The following is an 18,763-nucleotide window of genomic DNA, read 5'->3' as shown; positions in this document are numbered from 1 at the left end:
TTTTTTTTTTTTTTTTGACGAGTGTGTTGTGTGGAACAGGCGTACGATATCTTTTGAGTCTCGTTGATGGCCTTTGAAGAATGAAAGAAGATTCAGAACAACAAAAGTAAAACTCTTTTTTTTTCTCCAAAAGGTTAAACTTTTTTGAATCGTTGGATTGGAGCCTAAAGTCCAACCAATAATCCATGTCTTTTTTTTCTAATAATTTGATCAATTGTTGAAGGTACGTACGTTTGGATCCTGGAAGGAGGAAGATACGCTCATGTTATTCTTAGGCTGAAATCATGCTGCACTCTGTGCCCAACGGAGTCCAAGCGGTAACTTTATCTGATCCAAAGTGTACTGAGTTATTTAGCTTCATTGTGGTAATCGTATGCAACTTCTAATCTGTGTTTTTTGTTAAACAGCCATCTGTTTTCTGTAATTTGATAAATTGAGTTTGGAATGCTTCTTGAAGGGGGACGTGTGGAGCCTGGAAGGAGGAAGATGGGTACCAACGCTCATGTTATTCTTAGACTGAATCCTGCTGCACTTTGTTCCTAATGAGTCCAAAAGGTAAATTTGTCGTATTGTAACAATTTAGATAGTGATCTCTAACTTATTTTTTGGTCGTCTTCTGTTTTGATTTATCCTCATCCAATCATCCTTTTTCAGATGTTGAGCTAGTCAATGCCACTTGTGGGAAAAGTTATCCTGGAACTGTGGACAACACTTATGCGCTGTAAGTAATTCCCAATTTCTCATTTCTACTTGTGTGATTTTGGAGTGTCTTGTTTACATATGGTTTTAACATTGTTTCTTTAATAAGTATGTAACTGTTTATGTGCTTTTAAGTTTGAAATGCTTCTTGAAGGTAACCTGATGACCATGTTGTGGCTGAGACATCTTTATTCTCATTCTTTTTGCAGATACTCTTGAAAATTCTATCATGCTCTGCTGCTTTCTTCGATAAAGTTCACCATGAAAAGCTTCTCCCTCATGTAAGTGTTTTTTATACTGCACGAGCTTACGTACTGTTGAATTCACACATACCTTTCTCTGACTTTCATCGCTTTTATTGTTTACAGATTTTTGGAATGAAGATATGAGATTACAAAGCTAATGTAATAATCATTTCACTGGTACACTGCTTAGCAACTAGCCCAATATATATGATCTACTTTAAGGAGCTTAACAGTTTGTGGTTTTGTTCTTTTCCATCTCTAGGCCACTACTAGTGGAAAGTATCTGAACACGCACAAATCAAAAGTTTCACAGGTATGCACCGTATTCTTCATTCTAGGCTCCTAACATTTTACTTCATTTGTTGGCATGAGATTTCTTGGCTTAGATTCATTTCGCTTTCGTCTGCAATACCTGATGTTCTAAGCGTGCTCACTAGATCCTGAAATTTGTGGTGTGAAATTTTCCAGGAAGCTGTTGAACATTTATTCTAGCAACAAAACTCTAGATACTAGGTGAGTTTCATCTTATCTTTTCATGGTAAAGTTTTCTCTGCATGATATCAAGCTCTGTTGTCACCAGACTGACCACTTGTACGTCAGTACGTGGTTTTATTTTTTCCCTTACTAAACAGGAGGAGTGCCGTGGATTATCTAGCTAGCTACTTTTGTGGCTAGCATGTTAAAAACATAGAGAGAGACTGCTGTAAAAAAACTGACAGAAGGTAATGATTGTTTCAAGTTTCCTTAGTTGTCTGCAATTAGCAAAATTAGAAACAAAACGGATAAGTGTGAATTTTACTTTAGCTGGTTGCATTAGATTATTTCAGAGATGTTTAGCAGATTGCTAATTGATGCTTTTTTTTTGTATGTAGATTGGTGACAACTTGGCAAAAGAGATCATAAATCACCAATCACTCGAGACTCAACCATATGAATATCAACCGGTGGAAGGAGGTTGGTGTTCTTGCTTGGATGAAATTTATTCTTTCTAGTTGATAATATGCTTATCTCGTGGGTTTATGGATTTCACAGGTGATGTTGAGCCCTACCCAGTACCCATCTTGTCATTGCCACATAAATATCTTGCCCGTTGCCAACTACTCAACTTTAAACGCAGACTTGCTGAGAGTCTGGTAAGCGCTTAGCATTTCGAATTATGGTCTGCGTTTGAGATTCTTTCAAATCCTTTTTTTTTTCAGGCGAGATTTTTCTTCCTGCAGCTTGTATCATGTAGTATGAGAATGAAGTTTTCCTTCTCAGTACAAAGAGTTGGTGTTTTCACGAGACGTATAGCCAGCTTTGAGCTTTGGTGCTTTCTGTTTGACGAAGAAGAACGCAGAGAGAACACTCTTTTTCCGGACAGGAGCTTGAATGATCTCTCGTCGTGGGTTATTGTCAAGTGACTTGTGTGCTGCCAGAAGTTTGGGAACCTCCAAATCCTGAGGAAGCCACAAACTTGTCTTATCAAAACCATAGACGTAGCTCATATAATAAANCGCAGAAAGAACACTCTTTGTCCGGACAGGAGCTTGAATGATCTCTCGTCGTGGGTTATTGTCAAGTGACTTGTGTGCTGCCAGAAGTTTGGGAACCTCCAAATCCTGAGGAAGCCACAAACTTGTCTTATCAAAACCGCTCATATAATAAATATACAGCTCTTTCATTTAATTAGTTGCCGAATATAATTAAGCCAATTAACTACTCGATTCATGGGACATTTGTTCCATGTAAAAATTGTAAACTCTTAAGATTTACCTTATGGGCAACACCGTATGCGGGCTTTGTGACAGTGGATACTGCAGTAACACCTGAGACCTGAGAACCAGGCAAAGGCTTCTTGTTTATAATGTTTTCTTCATCACCTGCATGAGTTTCAATGTATATTATCAATCTCACTGGATCATGAGTTACAATTGAAGAAATGCTATGCTTGGTTCTTCTTCAAGTCCCTCTTTCTCGTACCTAATAGATGGAAAACTCCAGATGTCTTTGTGAAAGCTTTTGAATCTTTGGAGCTGCACAATAAGTATGTATTAGTTGTGTCTAGTTATCAAGAACGTGGGAAATAGTAGTAATGCTTCTGTCAAGGCTCACCTTGGTGCAACTGTGGATTTCCTTTTAAGGGTAGTCTTGGTATCTGAGCCTAAATGCCAGGAGAGTGATTTTGATGCAGGGGCATCACTAAAAATGCCAACAATGAAGCATCACTAAAAATGTTTGATAGTTGACTACTTATATAAACTAATAAGCTCGAAGGGGGAGGACATGGCACCTGAAGGTTGGAGACGGGATATAGCTTGGTAATGATTCTGTCTTGTGTTAGTTCGTCTGAGAGGACTAAAGTGTACCCGCTTGTTAACAGAATCTATAACAAAATCCAGAGAAAACAGAGGTTTAAAATATCAATAGCAATTAGCAGAATATTGACAACAGCCAAGAAAAACACTTACTGGGTAGAAAGTAATGCTTGTGATGCAATGGGATAACTGCCTAATAGCTGTTGCTGTCTAAGAACTTCTTTGTCGATATATGTCCGGCATGTAAGCAGTTGCTGATGATAAGAAGACAAAAAAACCTTAAGGGAGAGCTTGTGGGCTCTCCTGTCGCCCAGAGGAGATTGAAATCTAGCTTTTTCACACCGTGGTTAACAGCCTTGTCAACCCACTTTCTGACATCTACGTCAACAGGACATTGTGGACGACCCAGTTCGACAACCAGGCTTACTAGTTTCGGTGCCTTATGGTGTTGCAGTGTCTTGTCAACAAACCACCCAAAGCTCTCGCTCCCCCCTTTGGTCGTCGTCTTTGAAGGCGAGTTCATGGAGCATCTTCCAGGCGCAACGCCATCGTTTAGACAAGATACCAGTGGCCACTGCATCTTTGGTCGGGACGAGGAGTAAGATCCGCAACAGCATATCTTCGGGCAAATCACATATTCTCAACAAATCCATACTGCCAATGGAACAAAATCCTATTTTTCCCTCTCTATTTCCGCTGGAAATAAAAACCCTAATCTATGAGACTGTGACGGGAAAGACTTAAGATTTTTATAAATCCCTAACTAAAAACCTACCGCAAACAAGTTATTCGATGATGATGAACAGGAATTATGAAAACAGTAAATAGAATCCCTAATCCAGAGTTCACCAAGAGCTCAAGGAAAAGGCAAATCATAGGCTAAGAGAAGGTTACAAAGGAAGAAGAACCAACTCAGAGAACTAAGATTTGGAAGAAGAATGAAAATTTTTTTTCTATTTTTGTTTAGAAATATATATTACGGCTGCAAAACCTCCTGGTTGAAGGAGTTGTTGTAAAGGTTTTAACTTTATTCAGCCAAAAAAATCACTATTGGAGTTAACATTTATTTTGGGGTATAATTAGGAAATTAAGCATTTTTTTATTATCCCTCCTCTCTGCTGCACAAGGCTTACAACATCAACAGTTATAGGTTAGTAGTATCCCAGTGTATGATGCACCCGAATAGTGTGAAATAGTATCAGAATCTTGGCTGCAGCTAGCAAGAGGTTTCTCAACTTTTCCACTCACGAGTAAATTCAACACAGTATCATCATGTACTAAACCTTTCTCAAGCATCTCTTCATGAAGTCTAAAAGCCTCATTGAGATTTCCTTCTCTATGGTGTCCTGCAATAACAGTGCTGTAAATTAACACATTTGGAGTCACATCTTTCTTCTTCATCTCCTCTAACAACTTGCTTGCTCTCACAAACTGTCCCTTCTTACTAAGACCGTTGACTAGTACCATGTGCAAGATTTCATCAGGGACAATCCCCAAAGCAACCAACTCTGAGTACAAATCAGATGCGGCGATTAGATTCCCGCCTTTCAACAACCCATCGATCAGCGTTGTATATGTAAACAGATCACAACTTATCCCATCGTTCACCATTTTCTTGTACAGGTCAATTGCTGCATCCATCTTTCCCAGATCACGGAATCCTGAAATCAAACTATTGTAGACAGACACATTTGGTATCAATCCTAGTCCCATGAGTTCAGAGAAGAGAGTATATGCGGTTTTCATGTCATGCTTTTTACAGAACCCGTCTATTAGTGCACCGTAGGCTGGAACATCAAGTTTCAAATCCTTGCTTTTCATTTCATGTATCATTTCAAGAGCTAGATCCATTCTGTCACTTTTGCAGAATCCACTGATCAAGCTGGTGAAGGTCACAACATTCGGGGATATACCGTTTCCACTCATCTCTCTGTACGTTTCAACAGCAGAATCGGTTTCACCTTCTTTGACAAATCCATCTATGATGCTATTGTAACTCGTGCAACTCCTTGAACATCGCTCTTCTTTGATCAAATTTTGCAACATCTCTTTGGCTTTAGATGTCTGACCAACTTTGCACAGCCCATTGATGAACGTATTATATACAACTTCATTAGCTTCGAAATTGGAAGAAACTACCTTATTGATCACATCCCGAGCACTCTGTACATCCTGATTCTTAAAAAACCCATCAATCAAGATGGAGTAAGTGAAGTTATTCGGCTTTAAACCCTTTTGCAGCATTTCTGAAAATATTGAAGAAGCCAAGTCCATGTTTTTCATCCTGCAATGAGCAAGCATCAAGTTATTGTAAAAAACAACATTCGGCTCAATCCCTTTATCTTCCATCATCCTCAAGAAGATCGTCGCAGCATCAACCTTACCTTGCTTGCATAACAATAGAAAGATCTTGTTACACATGAAACCGTGAGCAATCCAGGTTTCAAAACTGTCACTGAAAATCTCTAGCGCTGCTTCAGGTGACTCGGCTTTCAAAAACCCTTGGATCATTGTGTGGACAAGAACAGATGAAGGAGCAATCCCTACAGCTTTCATCCGCTTGTAAATCTCAACAGCATTTCCCATATCCATAGTCTTACAGAACCATTCAATCATAACCGAAAACATAACTTTGTCAGGAGCCAGCCCTTCCTCCTCCACTCTATTAAAAAAATCCAAAGCCTTACCCAACTCATTCCCCTTGCAATATCCAGTAATCAAACTCGTTGCAGAAATAACACTCATCGGGATCCCAAAACCAACCATCTCATCTGTAACCCTCACGGCCTCCTCCATCTTACCTTCCTTCACACAAGCCACAATCACACTAGTATACGTTTCCTGAGAGGCAGGGACACCTAACTTCTCCCTCATTTCTCTCAACAAATCCATCGCCAAAACCAAATCAGGCATCTTACAAGCAGCTTGAACAGCAAAACTATACAACAAACCATCTACTTCTGCTCCTCTACTCATCACTCTCCTGAAAATTCTCACAGCCTCTTCGGGATTTCGCTCTCTCAAACTAGCTCGCATCAACAGCTGAGTGGTAACATTATCACCACCAACACCAATCAAAACCATCTTATTATAAACCTCCTTAGCCTCACCAATCAGATTACTTCGAACTAAAGATCTTAAAACGTTGTTCACATAAGGCACAAAAGGAACCACATTTCGTTCAACCATCAAATCAAAACAATCTACAGCATAGTCCATTCGCCTAATTCTAACATAAGCGTTCAACAAGTAATTGAAAGCTCGTGAGCTTAGTTCTTCAAAACCAAACCTTTTAGACGAATCAACCAAATTGTTAACCATGACGCTTGGAGTTACAGTTGGGTTGCTGCTAGAAACGAACATAACGAGCAAATTGCTGGCGCGATCGTGCGTGTGAGGAGAAGTAAATAAGATATGAACGAGTACCCAGAAGACATCTCCACCTTCCTCATAAAGACGAGGTAAAGGCTTAACCCAATTGCAATACTGAAGAGCCGAGACAGGGTCGTTCCTACGACCTAGAAGCACTTGTATTACACGGGCGTCGTTCACATCATCATCGCCTTGATTATCAGTATTTAGGATTGGAATCGAAGGTGAGTGGACCGTTGCAGAGGTTGTATGTGGATATTGTAGTTCTGAGGTGACTTCACAAGTCGAATCGGAAATGTTTCGACTTTGATTATCAGGTGGATTGGGAAATCGAGACAGTGAAGAAGAGATGGGTTTAGGGTTTATCAAACGATGAAATGAAAGAGGAGGACGGAATCGTCTGGAAGCCATGAAAGTTGTCATTTTTATTCTCTAGCTCCGCTAGCTTCAGCACTAGAGATGAGAATCGGAGAAGAAGAAGAAAATCACGAAAACGGTAAAACCCTTTGTACTTAAACGACGACGTTGCGTACCAATGCTTAAACCCTCCACACCAAAACGGCGCCGTTTGCTTACATTTTCCTCTATATTGAATTGAACAAAGGTCCAAATCCAATATTGAAATTAGGTAACAAAAAAAGGTTATGAGAAATAATATTTTCTAGGTGCTTTCTAAAAAAAAATATCGATATAGTTAATTTTGAAGGTTTAGGGTTTCGCGGATCCATCCAACTGTCCAATATTTTACGTTTGAGATTCCGGAGAGCATAGCGTAAATTGTTCATCGGTGAGTTACGTTCTCTAAGAAATTTGTCTGTTTATGGTGGACTCTGTTTTCTTGGTTTAGAAGAAAAATCGTTAATTAGGGTTTCTTATACAAGGAGAAGAAAAATTGAATATAAGAATCAATTTCTCGAAGGTTTTGGTATAATCTGCTCCAATCTTTTTTTTTTTTTTTTATTTTGTTAAAGAATATTCAAATTAAAATGAAAAGGGAAATGAAAATGTTTACAGGGCCCAAGCCCAGGAATAAAGCCCGAATAGAATAGAACTAGTTAGACCCATAGTTTAAAAGGAACCAAAATGAACCAAGTAGTGAACCGAACCAGTTAGAATCGGACTAGGAAAGAAACGGTTGGCATTAACCCTTCTTCACCCACCCGATAGTTTTCTTAGATTTCATCGATCTGCTTTGTCTTCTTCTTTGTTGAGAGAGATTAGGTTTAACCACCAGTAAGGTCATGTATCACCTCGAAACCAAAAAGCTAGCAAATCAGACGAGAGAGCTGCGTTGGAGTCACGGAAACTGAGTGCCTTGTTCCTCACTAAACGGTCGATCTGGCTTAAAAGTAGGTTTGCCGGTTTGAAGCTATTCCGATGAATCCGATGATTTCTTTCAGTCCAGAGAGAGTAGATCGTGGCCTGCCAAGCTAGTAAGAGTAATTTTTTTGCTGTTGTTGAACCTCTGAAGGTTTGTAAGCTTTGAGTCGTGTGCGTCCATGAACGGTTGGGAGTGAAATTACATCTCCGAGATATGATCTCCCAAACTGACCAGCTGAAGGGGCATTCAAAGAGTAGATGATCCCGACTCTCATCAGCCAAACAACAAAAGAGACACTTAGGGTCGACATGAAGTCCCCAGTTCGTCAACCTATCCCTAGTAGGGCAGCGATTCAACATAAACAACCAGGTAAGAAAGTTGTGTTTAGGAATACCTCCTGGAGTCCACACAATTTTGTGCCATGGTACTAACGGTTTGTCCTCCTTGATTGCCTTGTAGATTGTCCCTGTTGAGTGACCATCTCTGAGTTGATCATCAATCCACCAGACATAAGAGTCAGGTGAGTCAGATAACTGAATGGAGATTAACTCTTGCTGGAAGCGTACTTGGCGATCCGATCGTGCTGGTGGGATCCTCCAACCTCCTTGTCGCCAGAGAGTAGCGATAGTCGCACCTTTAGTAATGCCCAAGTAGCCATCATTTTGCAGGTAAGTTGTCATACGACCCAAACTGCACCAATGATCAGTCCAAAATTTGCAGTTGTTCCCATTCCCCATTTGCAGTTGTTCCCATTCCCCATTCCCCAAACTGCCATCATTTTGCAGGTAAGTTGTCCAAAATCTGCTCCAATCTTGCATGTTGATGGATTGTGTTTTTGGCTGTAGGTGAAATTTCGAAGTCAGTAGCACCAGTTGTGTTTTTGTTTTCATAGAGAAGATATGGGAGCAGAAGAAGTTCCGTGTGGTTCTTTCATCTCAGACCCTGCAGTGGACAATGCTGAGTTAAACGATACAGATTTGGTGTTTACCATTAGAACTGCCCTTGCATCTGTCCAAAATGTGAGTCTTACACAAATTAATGTTTCTTCTTAATTTCACATGTTAATTCTCACATATGTTTTCTGTGTTTCTTTTGTTAACTCCAGGGGGATACTGATCAATATGATCAGCTTGTTCAGTTAATGTACATTAAAAAGGAATCTGATGGTGTCGAGGTGTCTGATGATGTCGATGTTGTGGCACAGCGAGAGGTGTGTCGTCTTTTTCCTCATATGACAATCCAAGCTTTATTTATTTCGGCTGTTGCTAACTAAGACATGTTGACTCTCTCGTTCACTTTTGCAGACACTCTTGAAAATTCTATCACGCTCTGTTGCTTGCTTAGATGAAGTTCACCATAAACGGCTTCTTGAACTTGTAAGTTTATTTTATTTATTACACACATACGTGAGTACTTTCCTCTGACTTAATTTCATTACATTTATTGTCCTAATTAGATTCTTGGGACGAGAATTTGGGATCACAAATCTAATGTAAATGTAATGTATGTATTCCTGGACCTAATCGTATCACTGGTACAAAGCTCAGCAACCTATCCCTCATGTCATGCACCAACCATCTGCTTAAGGAGCTTCACAGTTTGTGTTTTTGTTCTGTTCCATATATCTCTAGGCCACTACTAATGGAAAGTATCTGATCTATTGTTTGGATATGCTTATATCTAATTTACGTTCGCAACCCCGCATACTCAACGATAAGATGCTGGAAGTTGTTTCCCGGGTGCACGCATCGCTTGACAAGATTTCTTATTTAGTCCCCCATGCTTCCTCAAAATTACTGCCCATACTCGCCCAGAGAATGCCTAGCATATGCGCCAAAGACCATGTATGTTTTTTAAATTCTGTTAAAAAATAATGTAACATCTACCCTATTACCTGTAGTTAACAAATATGACAAACTATTTTATTGTCTTGCAGTTGCAGGTTGTAGTGCCATATGTGGAGAACTTGTTCAAGTTGGAGAACAGCTCAATCGGAAAAGTTGTTGGCAACGTGATTCTTAAATTGATCATGGAGAGGTTGCGAGATCTCGATGTAAGTGGACAGAGTTTTGCTTTCACGAATAAAGTTCCATACAAGTATAGTAAAGCCACTTAAGTAATGTGGTAAGTGAATAATATGCTTGATCATCTTTGTAGTTGTTGATTGGGTGGGATGATAATGATATTCTCCAAGATAGCCATGTTTGATATGGAACTTGACGTTGCAGTTGAAGGCTCTATGAATGAAGGAGAGGAGGTAGGGTTTAGTGTGTTTATCTGCTGTTTATGCTGAATCCAAAAACTTGGTTGAAAGTTTCTGGATTTATGTCTGTGGTTTCCTGAAGAGCTATCTGCCATCATTCATGAATTTTGAGTTTTCTTTTGCAGTTTCCAGTGCGGTCTCTAGATCAAAAGAGAAATGTAGTCTCTAAATTGTTGGACGACCTAATGGACCTATCTTTTAACCATCTTGAAGCCTGTCAAAAGGCTGGTCGTCTGGATGAGGTGTGTCATCAAATGGTGCTTCATCAACATATCTTTATCTCTTATTTCCCTTGTGGTAGATGCATTCATCATTTGAGGTCCGGTTTTTTCATGTTTTTGGCGCAGGTGTTTGAATATCTGTTCGAGTCGTTTGAGAACTTCATTCTGAACACGCAAAACACAAAATCTTCACAGGTATATATGCACCGTATCTATAACAACAGATATAGTTTATAATTTGTCATTTTAGGCTCGCTCCCAACACTTTACTTCATTGTTGGCATAAGATGTTCTTGGCTTAGACTTATTTTGCTTTCGTCTGCAGTTCCTGATGTTCTATGCGTGCTCACTAGATCCTGAAAATTGTGGTGTGAAATTTGCCAGTAAGCTGCTGGACATATTTCTCTCCAGCAACAAACATCAACTTACTAGGTGAGTTTCATATTATCCTTTCTCTGCATGGTACGATCAAGCTCTGTACTCTAGTCACCAGACTCACCACTTGTACATGGTTTTGTTTTCTCCCCTTACTAAACAGGACGAATGCAGTGGATTATCTAGCTAGCTACTTGTCTCGTGCAAAGTTTTTGCCTGCTTCTTTTGTGGCTAGCATGTTAAAAAGGTAGAAAGAGACTGCTAAAAAAACTGACAAAAGATGATTGTCTCGATCTGTTTCAAGTTTCACTTTGTTGTAAACATTGTTTCTCCTGTGTCTGAAATCCTAGATTGGTGGACGAGTCTGCGGATTATTGCAGAACATGCAATGATGATGCTGTTCCTGAAGTACATCAAGTTTTCTATTCAGGATGCCAGGTATAGTCCAAGTTTAGAACCATCTTATTGAATTTCTATTCCTTAAGAATTCTTCTGGAGTTATACACAATTATGTCAACTAATGACTTAAATAATTTGTTACTTTTTCCGTGACTGTAGGCAATCTTGTACGTGCTGTGCTTCAGAATGAGATCAATTCTAGATGTTCCTGGCTTCAGATCGCAGCTTACACCATTGAAGTCAGTTTTATCTCACAAACTAGACCCGTTGAAGGTAACTTGAACTATCATTTTTTTCCCCCATAGCTCATGTGTTATATATATCTCAAGTGTTCTGAAGACTCTGAACCAAAGTATCAAATGCATTAAGATTACACCAATTTTTGTATGTGTGATCAGATGTGCCATCCATTGGTAGTTTCTAATTTCCGTAAACAAGCCAAAGCTGCTGGTCTGTTCATTGTCTCGGAAGCCTACACTTTGAATGGCCTACCCAAGTCTGAGCTCTCTCGTGAAAGGCTTGTTTTGTTCTTCCCGTTCGACCGGTGCTTGTTGAAAAACTTTAAAAGCTTCACTATCTTAACTCATGTGTTTTTTTTTTTTTTGCTTTTTTCAATTACAAAGCAAGCACGAAGCAACATGAGACACTTATAGAAGTTTCTTTGACTCATTTGATGATTTGCCCCGACTTAAGCATCTTTAATGCAAATCCTAGAGCATATCTATATTGAAATGAGATTGAAACCATTGGACAAGATTCTAGTGCGTAATGTTTACTCTCTTCCTCACCCGTTTGCTTGATAAATCTTGAAGGATTATCTCTCCGTATGAGGATGAACTTTTGCCGGAAGTCACAGTGTATGGAGGAGATACAGACAGTGAGGAGGACTGTGATGATGATGTTGTTCTTAACAACGAGGAGGACTGTGATGATGACGTTGTTCTTAACAACGAGGTGAACAAGATGTCTATAACTCCTAAACACTCCTTTATGTGCAAAACAGAGAGACTCTTGAAGATGCCTTCAAGGATCAGACCATCAACTAGTCCTCGTGAATCCCTCTGATTCTCGTGGAGGGAAAGCAATTTTGCATGCCTTTAAAGAATCTAAAAATACGTTAGTCAACTTGGTTTTGTATGGATGTTTTGAAAACCTTTTAGAGTCAAAATTGTCATTAAGAATTCCTCTGTTTTTGCTGTTCATTCTCTTATTTGTCCCCACAGTTACCATTATTAAATGGTGCATTTTTTAACAGTATAATAGCGGGAACGACTAATACTAATACCTAACATAAATAGACAGAACAGTGCAAATCCTAAAGACTAAAGTTGAATAAATGTTTTCGTCGTATGCTGTATTTTTCTTTTATTGTTTATGTGAGTCGTCTCAATCTAACTAATTACAAGTTTTTGTGCTGTGCCGACACGTATTTCGATCTTGTAAACTACAATATGTTAGCATACTCAGTCCCATCAAAATAATATAGGGCAAGTAAAATTCTGACTTTTCTTCTGATAGTCATCTTAGTCAAGTGGGTGTTACTAACTTACTATTACACCACAACTTTTCCCCCCCTTAAAAGAAGATGATAAATTCGAAGACCGAATCATATAGTTTGAAAACATAAAAGCCGAGAAAAACATAAAAAGGCGAAAAAAATTAGTATTCCATTCATGCTTTAAACTGAACATTACATGAGTACGGTGAAAGATGAATGGGTCAATGGCGAAAAGCTTTATAAGATAGTATATATAGTGGTATACATTATTACTGTGTTGTTGTTTTTTATGTTCCATCATATTTTATTTTGTATCTCCACTATGAATGTATGTTACTTCTTTTCAATTTCAGAGTTGTCGATTCTGGTCGGTGTCGGTTTAACTTCACATAGAGTCATCTGTATCATAATACCAACTTGACTCTTGGTTCTTGTTTTACTGAAGTCTCAAGTACAACAAAAAAGAAGGACTATGGCAAAATCAATGTTTTTTAGATGAGATTTGGTGAAGAATTTCTAAAAATATTTACTTTTACAATTAGAGTTGGCAAGAAAATATAAAGTAAAGATTAATTTGGGTTATAAAAGAAAAAAAGAAAAAGAGTAAGGCCAATAATATTTATGACAAAAAGGCCAATAATATACAGTGGGGATGGGAATAAATATGTTTTTTTATTTTGTCTTGTATTCCCTTCTTGTCACGTATCAAATCTTCAAAATAAGAAAAAAATAAGTATATGTCGTTGTTAATACAGGTAACATAAACTAAGATACATTGCAACTTTGCGTCATGAAACAATTAACAAAAATATTGATTTGGATATATCTTTTACTTGTTTTGGTTCTAGTAAATTACTTAAATATTGGTATGGCTTATCCGTTTTTTTCGTTTTTTATTTTGGTTTTTTTCTTTGGTTACTTCTAACGTAACAACAAAAACTGATCTTCTAGATCACTACAGGCAAATAAAATCCACAAAATATGATAAATATTATACAAATAACAACTAACAAGTAACGGAACAGGACAAATAAGATTGCAAGTAGACAATTTTCTGAATGGGTTAACACTTAACAGAATCTTGAATAGCTGTTTTTGTAACAAGTTACGGATACAAAAACTCAACTGAGTTAAGTAAGTAAGAACCCAAAATCACGGGCAAGGTAAAGCAAAGCACATACACACCCACCCTATGTTATGCTTTGGAAATAATTAAAGGATCATAATTCATAAGTGTAATATAAATGGAAGGGCTCCACGCGCAGCGACAAAAACGGAACAAAAGAACAAAAAAAAGAGATAATCAAAAAGATTCAAAAACCTTTCTTCTTCTTTATATAACATCAACTGTTCGGATTTGTGTAAGACAAAAAAAGAAGCGGAGATTACGGGGACCAACAGTGACGTGCCCCTCTCCCCCGTCGGTGCCCAGTCCACCAACTTTTACTTTCACTCCTCTCTCTCCATTGCTCACTTCACTTGGCTTGTTTGTTGGTACCTTATTACTCCCTTCTTGGCGTGAGACAATATACTGGATGCGTTCACAGTTTTTGTAAGAGTCTTCAATATATGTATACGAGCTTTTATCGTGTAGCTACCCTCGATTTTATTTATTTTTCTGACACAGTTTCTTTATCTTTTCATTTTTCATTCTGTTTATAATACTTAAATGAACTAATGTTAGAAAATAAGAAAAAGAAAAAAAAGACCATTTATTATAAGTTTGGGAGAAATGACATTCCTAAAACCCAAAATAGAAAGAAATATACTAACAATTCATCGGTTACAAAAATGCTTAAACGCTTGTATCTGCTTTGGACTACTCCATATAGTCAACTATAATCAATACACGTGAATCATTTCGTCATTAGATTTAGATTCTTGTTGGGACCAGATTCAATTTCCCCACCAAACATATTTTTAAATCATTGAAATTCCGATAACTTCGGGTAACTAATGGCAGCAAATTCGAGTTTTGGTTTAATATTGTATGATTATTAGTAGTTAGTTTTTGCTAACAGCCTAATATCATTATTATTTTTTTTGGTGAATACAGCCTAATATCATTATTAGCATCACTATCCGAATTTTAGACCTACACAGTAAATGCAATTTATTTATTTATTTTTCTTTCATGCAACCAAATTTTGTTTTCTGTTTTCCATTAGTTTTACCATTTTACTATATTAACCCCTAAAGTTTGAAGACCAAATGACTATGAAGGTCTTACTCCAACTATGAATATCACAATTAGACTTTAAAAATTGATAATCTACCTTGAAGTTCAAATACGAACTATATATATCATATTCGATAGACAAGCCACATACAAACTCGACTTCAAAAATAACATAACTCATAATTTTTCGCTTTTGTAAATTGATTTTTTTATATCTATAAAAAATGATTTCTGGACTCTGATTAATATATTTTCTTTTACTAAGGCTTTGATTAATATATTTTCTTTTATTAAGGTTTTGAATGGTTGTACAGTATACTCCAGAGCAGACTAAAATTAGACTAGTCTGCACTTAATTTACCATTCACAATTGCATATCGATATGCATTGTTACATACTAAAAATCTCCATACTAATATGTATTTGAGCGTACAACTCCATACCATTGTAAATTCACTATTAGTCTGTATTTTCTATTTTGCTCCTCAAAAGCTCCATAATAATATAAACTTCATACTAATATGTTTCATCCAATGTTTTGCATACCAAAATATTGGTATGCAATTATGCATTGTCCAGTTTATACCATACCTTACAACCATTCAAAACCTAACTAATTACATTTGATTGATCTATTACTTAAAAAATATTCATAATATGGAATAGAATCAATAAAAATAAATCTTTTTTATATAAATATAGTGTTATTTGTAGAGGAAATAATTAAAAATTTAACATTAAATGTTTATTGATTTGTGTGATAACCTCAGAAAATTAATCTATAAAAAAAAATTGAAAGTACTTATTGCTTAAATGAAAAAAAAATGTGTTGGCAAATCAAGTTTTTAAAAGAGACTAACTGTAGAACTGCTGAGTACACGCAACACATTATTGGTCTCTTAATTAATTTTGGGAAAATAGAAACTAAAGAAACACATTCTTCTAATCAATTAAATAATCCATACAAATACAAAAAAAAATCTGTATTATTAATCTTTGTATCTATATGAAACAACCACATTATCTCACCATAATACATCATTATGGAATGACTATATCAACAAAACACACCTCAAAGTTATCAAATTTCTCGGAATATTTGGCAGTTACAGACTTAATACTTTTTTTTGTCTTTAAATTATTGTCTGACAAATGTTTTGTAAATTTGTAATGTAATAACTTTGCAGGTCCAGTACTATTTATTGCTTCATTCCATATTTCTAAGTAACAAAACAAAACAAAAAAAGGGTCACGCGTGAGATATAAAAGAAGATCCTTTGCAGTTTCTGTGTTCTTGCTTCTTCTTCTTCATCATCTCTCTTTAGTCTTTATATTTGATACTGTCCGAATAATAATAATAACAAAAGCTCAGTCTTTTTGTCTTTTCTCTTTGAAATATTTTCGAGTGATTTAAGGACAGAAACAAGAACTAAAGTTTGTAGAGAGAATAAGACTTCTCGTACTATCTTTTCTCGTGTTCGTTCGTATGACAGATTAAATAATTAGTTTTTTTATCTTTCTTTCTTTGCTTTTGTCCTTGTCTGAGAGTGGGCGATAATGCCTAGAGAAAAGGGTTTTTAAAAAAGATTTGATCTTTTGTTCTTGTTTGGGTTTAAAAGAGCAACGATACTACGATGCAAAGAGTACACAATAAACCGATTGATTCAATCGGAGCTGTTAAACACTTGATCAAACAGAGCAACGGCTGCGGCGACGGTGGTGGGGTGACCGCGGCGGCGACGAATATGCAAGAACCGAGTATCGAGACTGATAAGCTAAGCTACGAGATTTTCTCTATTCTCGAAAGCAAGTTTCTTTTCGGGTACGATGATGATGACTCGAAGCTTATGGAATCAAGGAGCAGAGACCCGAGTCCTGAGCAAGAAACGGTGGTTGAAGCTTTAAACGGCGTCGTTCCGGGTTCGATCAAGAACCAGAGAGGTAAAGTCTGTGTTTTGAGTATCGACAGTGGTGGTGGGATGAGAGGGATCATACCCGGGAAAGCTTTGGCGTATTTGGAACACGCTCTCAAATCTAAATCGGGTGATCCGAATGCCCGAATCGCCGATTACTTCGACGTTGCTTCCGGTTCCGGTATCGGCGGGATTTTCACGGCGATGCTTTTCGCGTCCAGTGATGGTAACCGTCCGATCTTTAAAGCGGAGGACACGTGGCGGTTTTTAGCTAAGAAAGGTAAAAGCTTTTACGGCAAGTCGTCGTCATCATCACCGTCGCAGGGGATTTTAAACCGGGTTATGAGAACCGGGTCGGGTGGGTCGGGGGGTTCTAAGCTTGAGAAAGCGATGAAAGAGTCGTTCGAGGAGCTTACGCTTAAGGACACGCTTAAACCGGTTTTGATTCCTTGCTACGATCTCACTAGCTCTGCGCCGTTCTTGTTCTCACGTGCTGATGCGTTGGAAACTGACGGTTATGATTTCAAGCTGTGGGAGGTTTGTAAAGCCACGTGGGCTGAGACTGGAGTGTTTGAGCCTGTGGAGATGAGATCAGTTGATGGTAAGACACGGTGCGTGGCGGTTGATGGTGGTTTAGCTATGAGTAATCCTACGGCTGCAGCGATCACTCATGTCTTGCATAATAAGCAAGAGTTTCCGTTCGTTAGAGGTGTTGAGGATTTGCTTGTCTTGTCACTTGGTACGGGACAGTTGGTTGATGTGAAGTATGATTGTGATAAGGTTATGAAGTGGAAGTCTAAACATTGGGCTCGACCTGCTGTTCGGATCTCTGCGGATGGAGCGGCTGATACTGTGGACCAGGCTGTTTCTATGGCGTTTGGTCAGTGCCGTAGGAGTAACTACGTTCGTATTCAGGTAAAATGCTTATTTGGTTGGTGCATTCATGTGATTGAGGCTCTTAATTGCTGTTACTTTTAGTCTTTTAAACTGATCATTGGATGCAAAAATGTGTTATTAGATTAGGAAAGCTGAATCTTGATAGTAATATTAGATTTCATTATTTTGGGTGGTGGTGTTATAGGCGAATGGTTCAAGCTTCGGTCCATGCAAACCGAATATAGACACAGACGCAAGTCCAAGCAATGTGAATATGCTTGTGGGAGTAGCAGAAGAGATGTTGAAGCAGAAGAACTCAGAGTCTGTTCTGTTTGGTGGTAAAAAAATCAATGAAGAGAGCAACTATGAGAAGCTGGATTGGTTAGCCGGTGAACTCGTGCTCGAGCACCAGAGGAGGAGTTGTAGAATCGCTCCCACTGTCGCGTTCAAGCAATCCGGCGACAGAAGAGCCGATCAGCAGACGATTTTTAAGGATATTGATTGTATGTTTTGATGATTTTAAAATTGTATAGATTTGTGTTTTTTAAGTTCCGAGAAGAAAGTGAACATTATCTTCGAAATAGGCTTTAATTATTCCTTAAGATATATGTTATTTTTCATCGACTCAAAAAGAGCTTAGTTATAACAAACTTCGGTATATAATCAGAAGATCAAAAAAATTAATAACCTTATTCCATAGAGATTAATATATTTCTAAAACAAGCAGATACAGTTGCAGCTAACCTTTTAGGATCCTTAATCTACTCTTCACTGTTTGTTACAGAATTAATCATTGATTCTGCTAAACACTTGTACTTGGTGATACCTGTTTTCTCATATTGAAAAGTATTTTCTTTATTTGGAATTTTCTTAAAAAGGAGAAGACGTGTAGTGAGACCAAATCTCTTTGGAGATTTTTAATTTGATTGGGAGACCCAAATCTCCCTTTTGTAATGATTTGATTTAAACGTAAGTTCAAAGACGTGAACTTTGGGACCGTAATGAATAGAACGTATCAAGAAGGCTGTTATGAAATCATATTCATTGGGGCTCAAAAAAAAATTAAGTCACTTTCTTGATTTATAATTTGTTTTTTTTTTTCAAC

The 18,763-nt window shown here is 37.7% G+C and overlaps 2 protein-coding genes, 1 long non-coding RNA gene and 1 pseudogene across 19 annotated transcripts in view; 3 read left to right on the top strand and 1 right to left on the bottom strand.

The window, feature by feature from the left end:
- The window catches only part of LOC104792740, a 7,052-nt gene extending 4,642 nt beyond the window's left edge, over positions 1–2,410 (top strand). For 10 of the 16 annotated variants that reach the window (XR_002038674.1, XR_769103.1, XR_769106.1 and 7 more), the window contains 11 exons: positions 40–106; positions 224–317; positions 458–555; positions 655–721; positions 909–980; positions 1,068–1,103; positions 1,207–1,257; positions 1,413–1,457; positions 1,545–1,666; positions 1,817–1,898; positions 1,977–2,410. This is a non-coding gene — a long non-coding RNA (uncharacterized LOC104792740). Of the gene's footprint in view, positions 1–39; positions 107–223; positions 366–407; positions 556–654; positions 722–908; positions 981–1,067; positions 1,122–1,206; positions 1,258–1,412; positions 1,458–1,544; positions 1,667–1,816; positions 1,899–1,976 lie in introns of all 16 variants that reach the window. The other 6 variants (XR_002038675.1, XR_769107.1, XR_002038677.1 and 3 more) reach the window with 6 other exon arrangements.
- On the bottom strand, positions 2,447–7,071 carry LOC104792739 (pentatricopeptide repeat-containing protein At2g39230, mitochondrial-like). 2 transcript variants are annotated; one of them, XM_019246991.1, is made up of 6 exons: positions 3,395–7,071; positions 3,217–3,309; positions 3,039–3,125; positions 2,907–2,959; positions 2,700–2,806; positions 2,447–2,545 (listed from the first exon to the last, which is right to left on the bottom strand). In XM_019246991.1, the coding sequence occupies exon 1, from the start codon at positions 7,034–7,036 to the stop codon at positions 4,379–4,381; it is 2,658 nt and encodes an 885-aa protein (XP_019102536.1). In that variant the 5' UTR covers positions 7,037–7,071; the 3' UTR covers positions 2,447–2,545; positions 2,700–2,806; positions 2,907–2,959; positions 3,039–3,125; positions 3,217–3,309; positions 3,395–4,378. The 2 variants fall into 2 exon arrangements, with proteins under 2 accessions (XP_019102536.1, XP_019102535.1); XM_019246990.1 differs by having other exon boundaries at positions 2,447–2,806.
- Positions 7,720–12,257, top strand: LOC104792738 (annotated as a pseudogene).
- LOC104792737 (patatin-like protein 6) lies at positions 16,071–18,290 on the top strand. The gene is made up of 2 exons (XM_010518957.2): positions 16,071–17,697; positions 17,864–18,290. Exons 1-2 carry the CDS (start codon positions 16,504–16,506, stop codon positions 18,170–18,172), a joined length of 1,503 nt encoding a protein of 500 aa, XP_010517259.1. The 5' UTR covers positions 16,071–16,503; the 3' UTR covers positions 18,173–18,290.

Source organism: Camelina sativa, chromosome 6, assembly GCF_000633955.1.
Source record: "Camelina sativa cultivar DH55 chromosome 6, Cs, whole genome shotgun sequence".
Classification (NCBI taxonomy): domain Eukaryota; kingdom Viridiplantae; phylum Streptophyta; class Magnoliopsida; order Brassicales; family Brassicaceae; genus Camelina; species Camelina sativa.
Note: the sequence above shows the minus strand (reverse complement) of the source record. Positions and strands in the feature narration are given on the sequence as shown.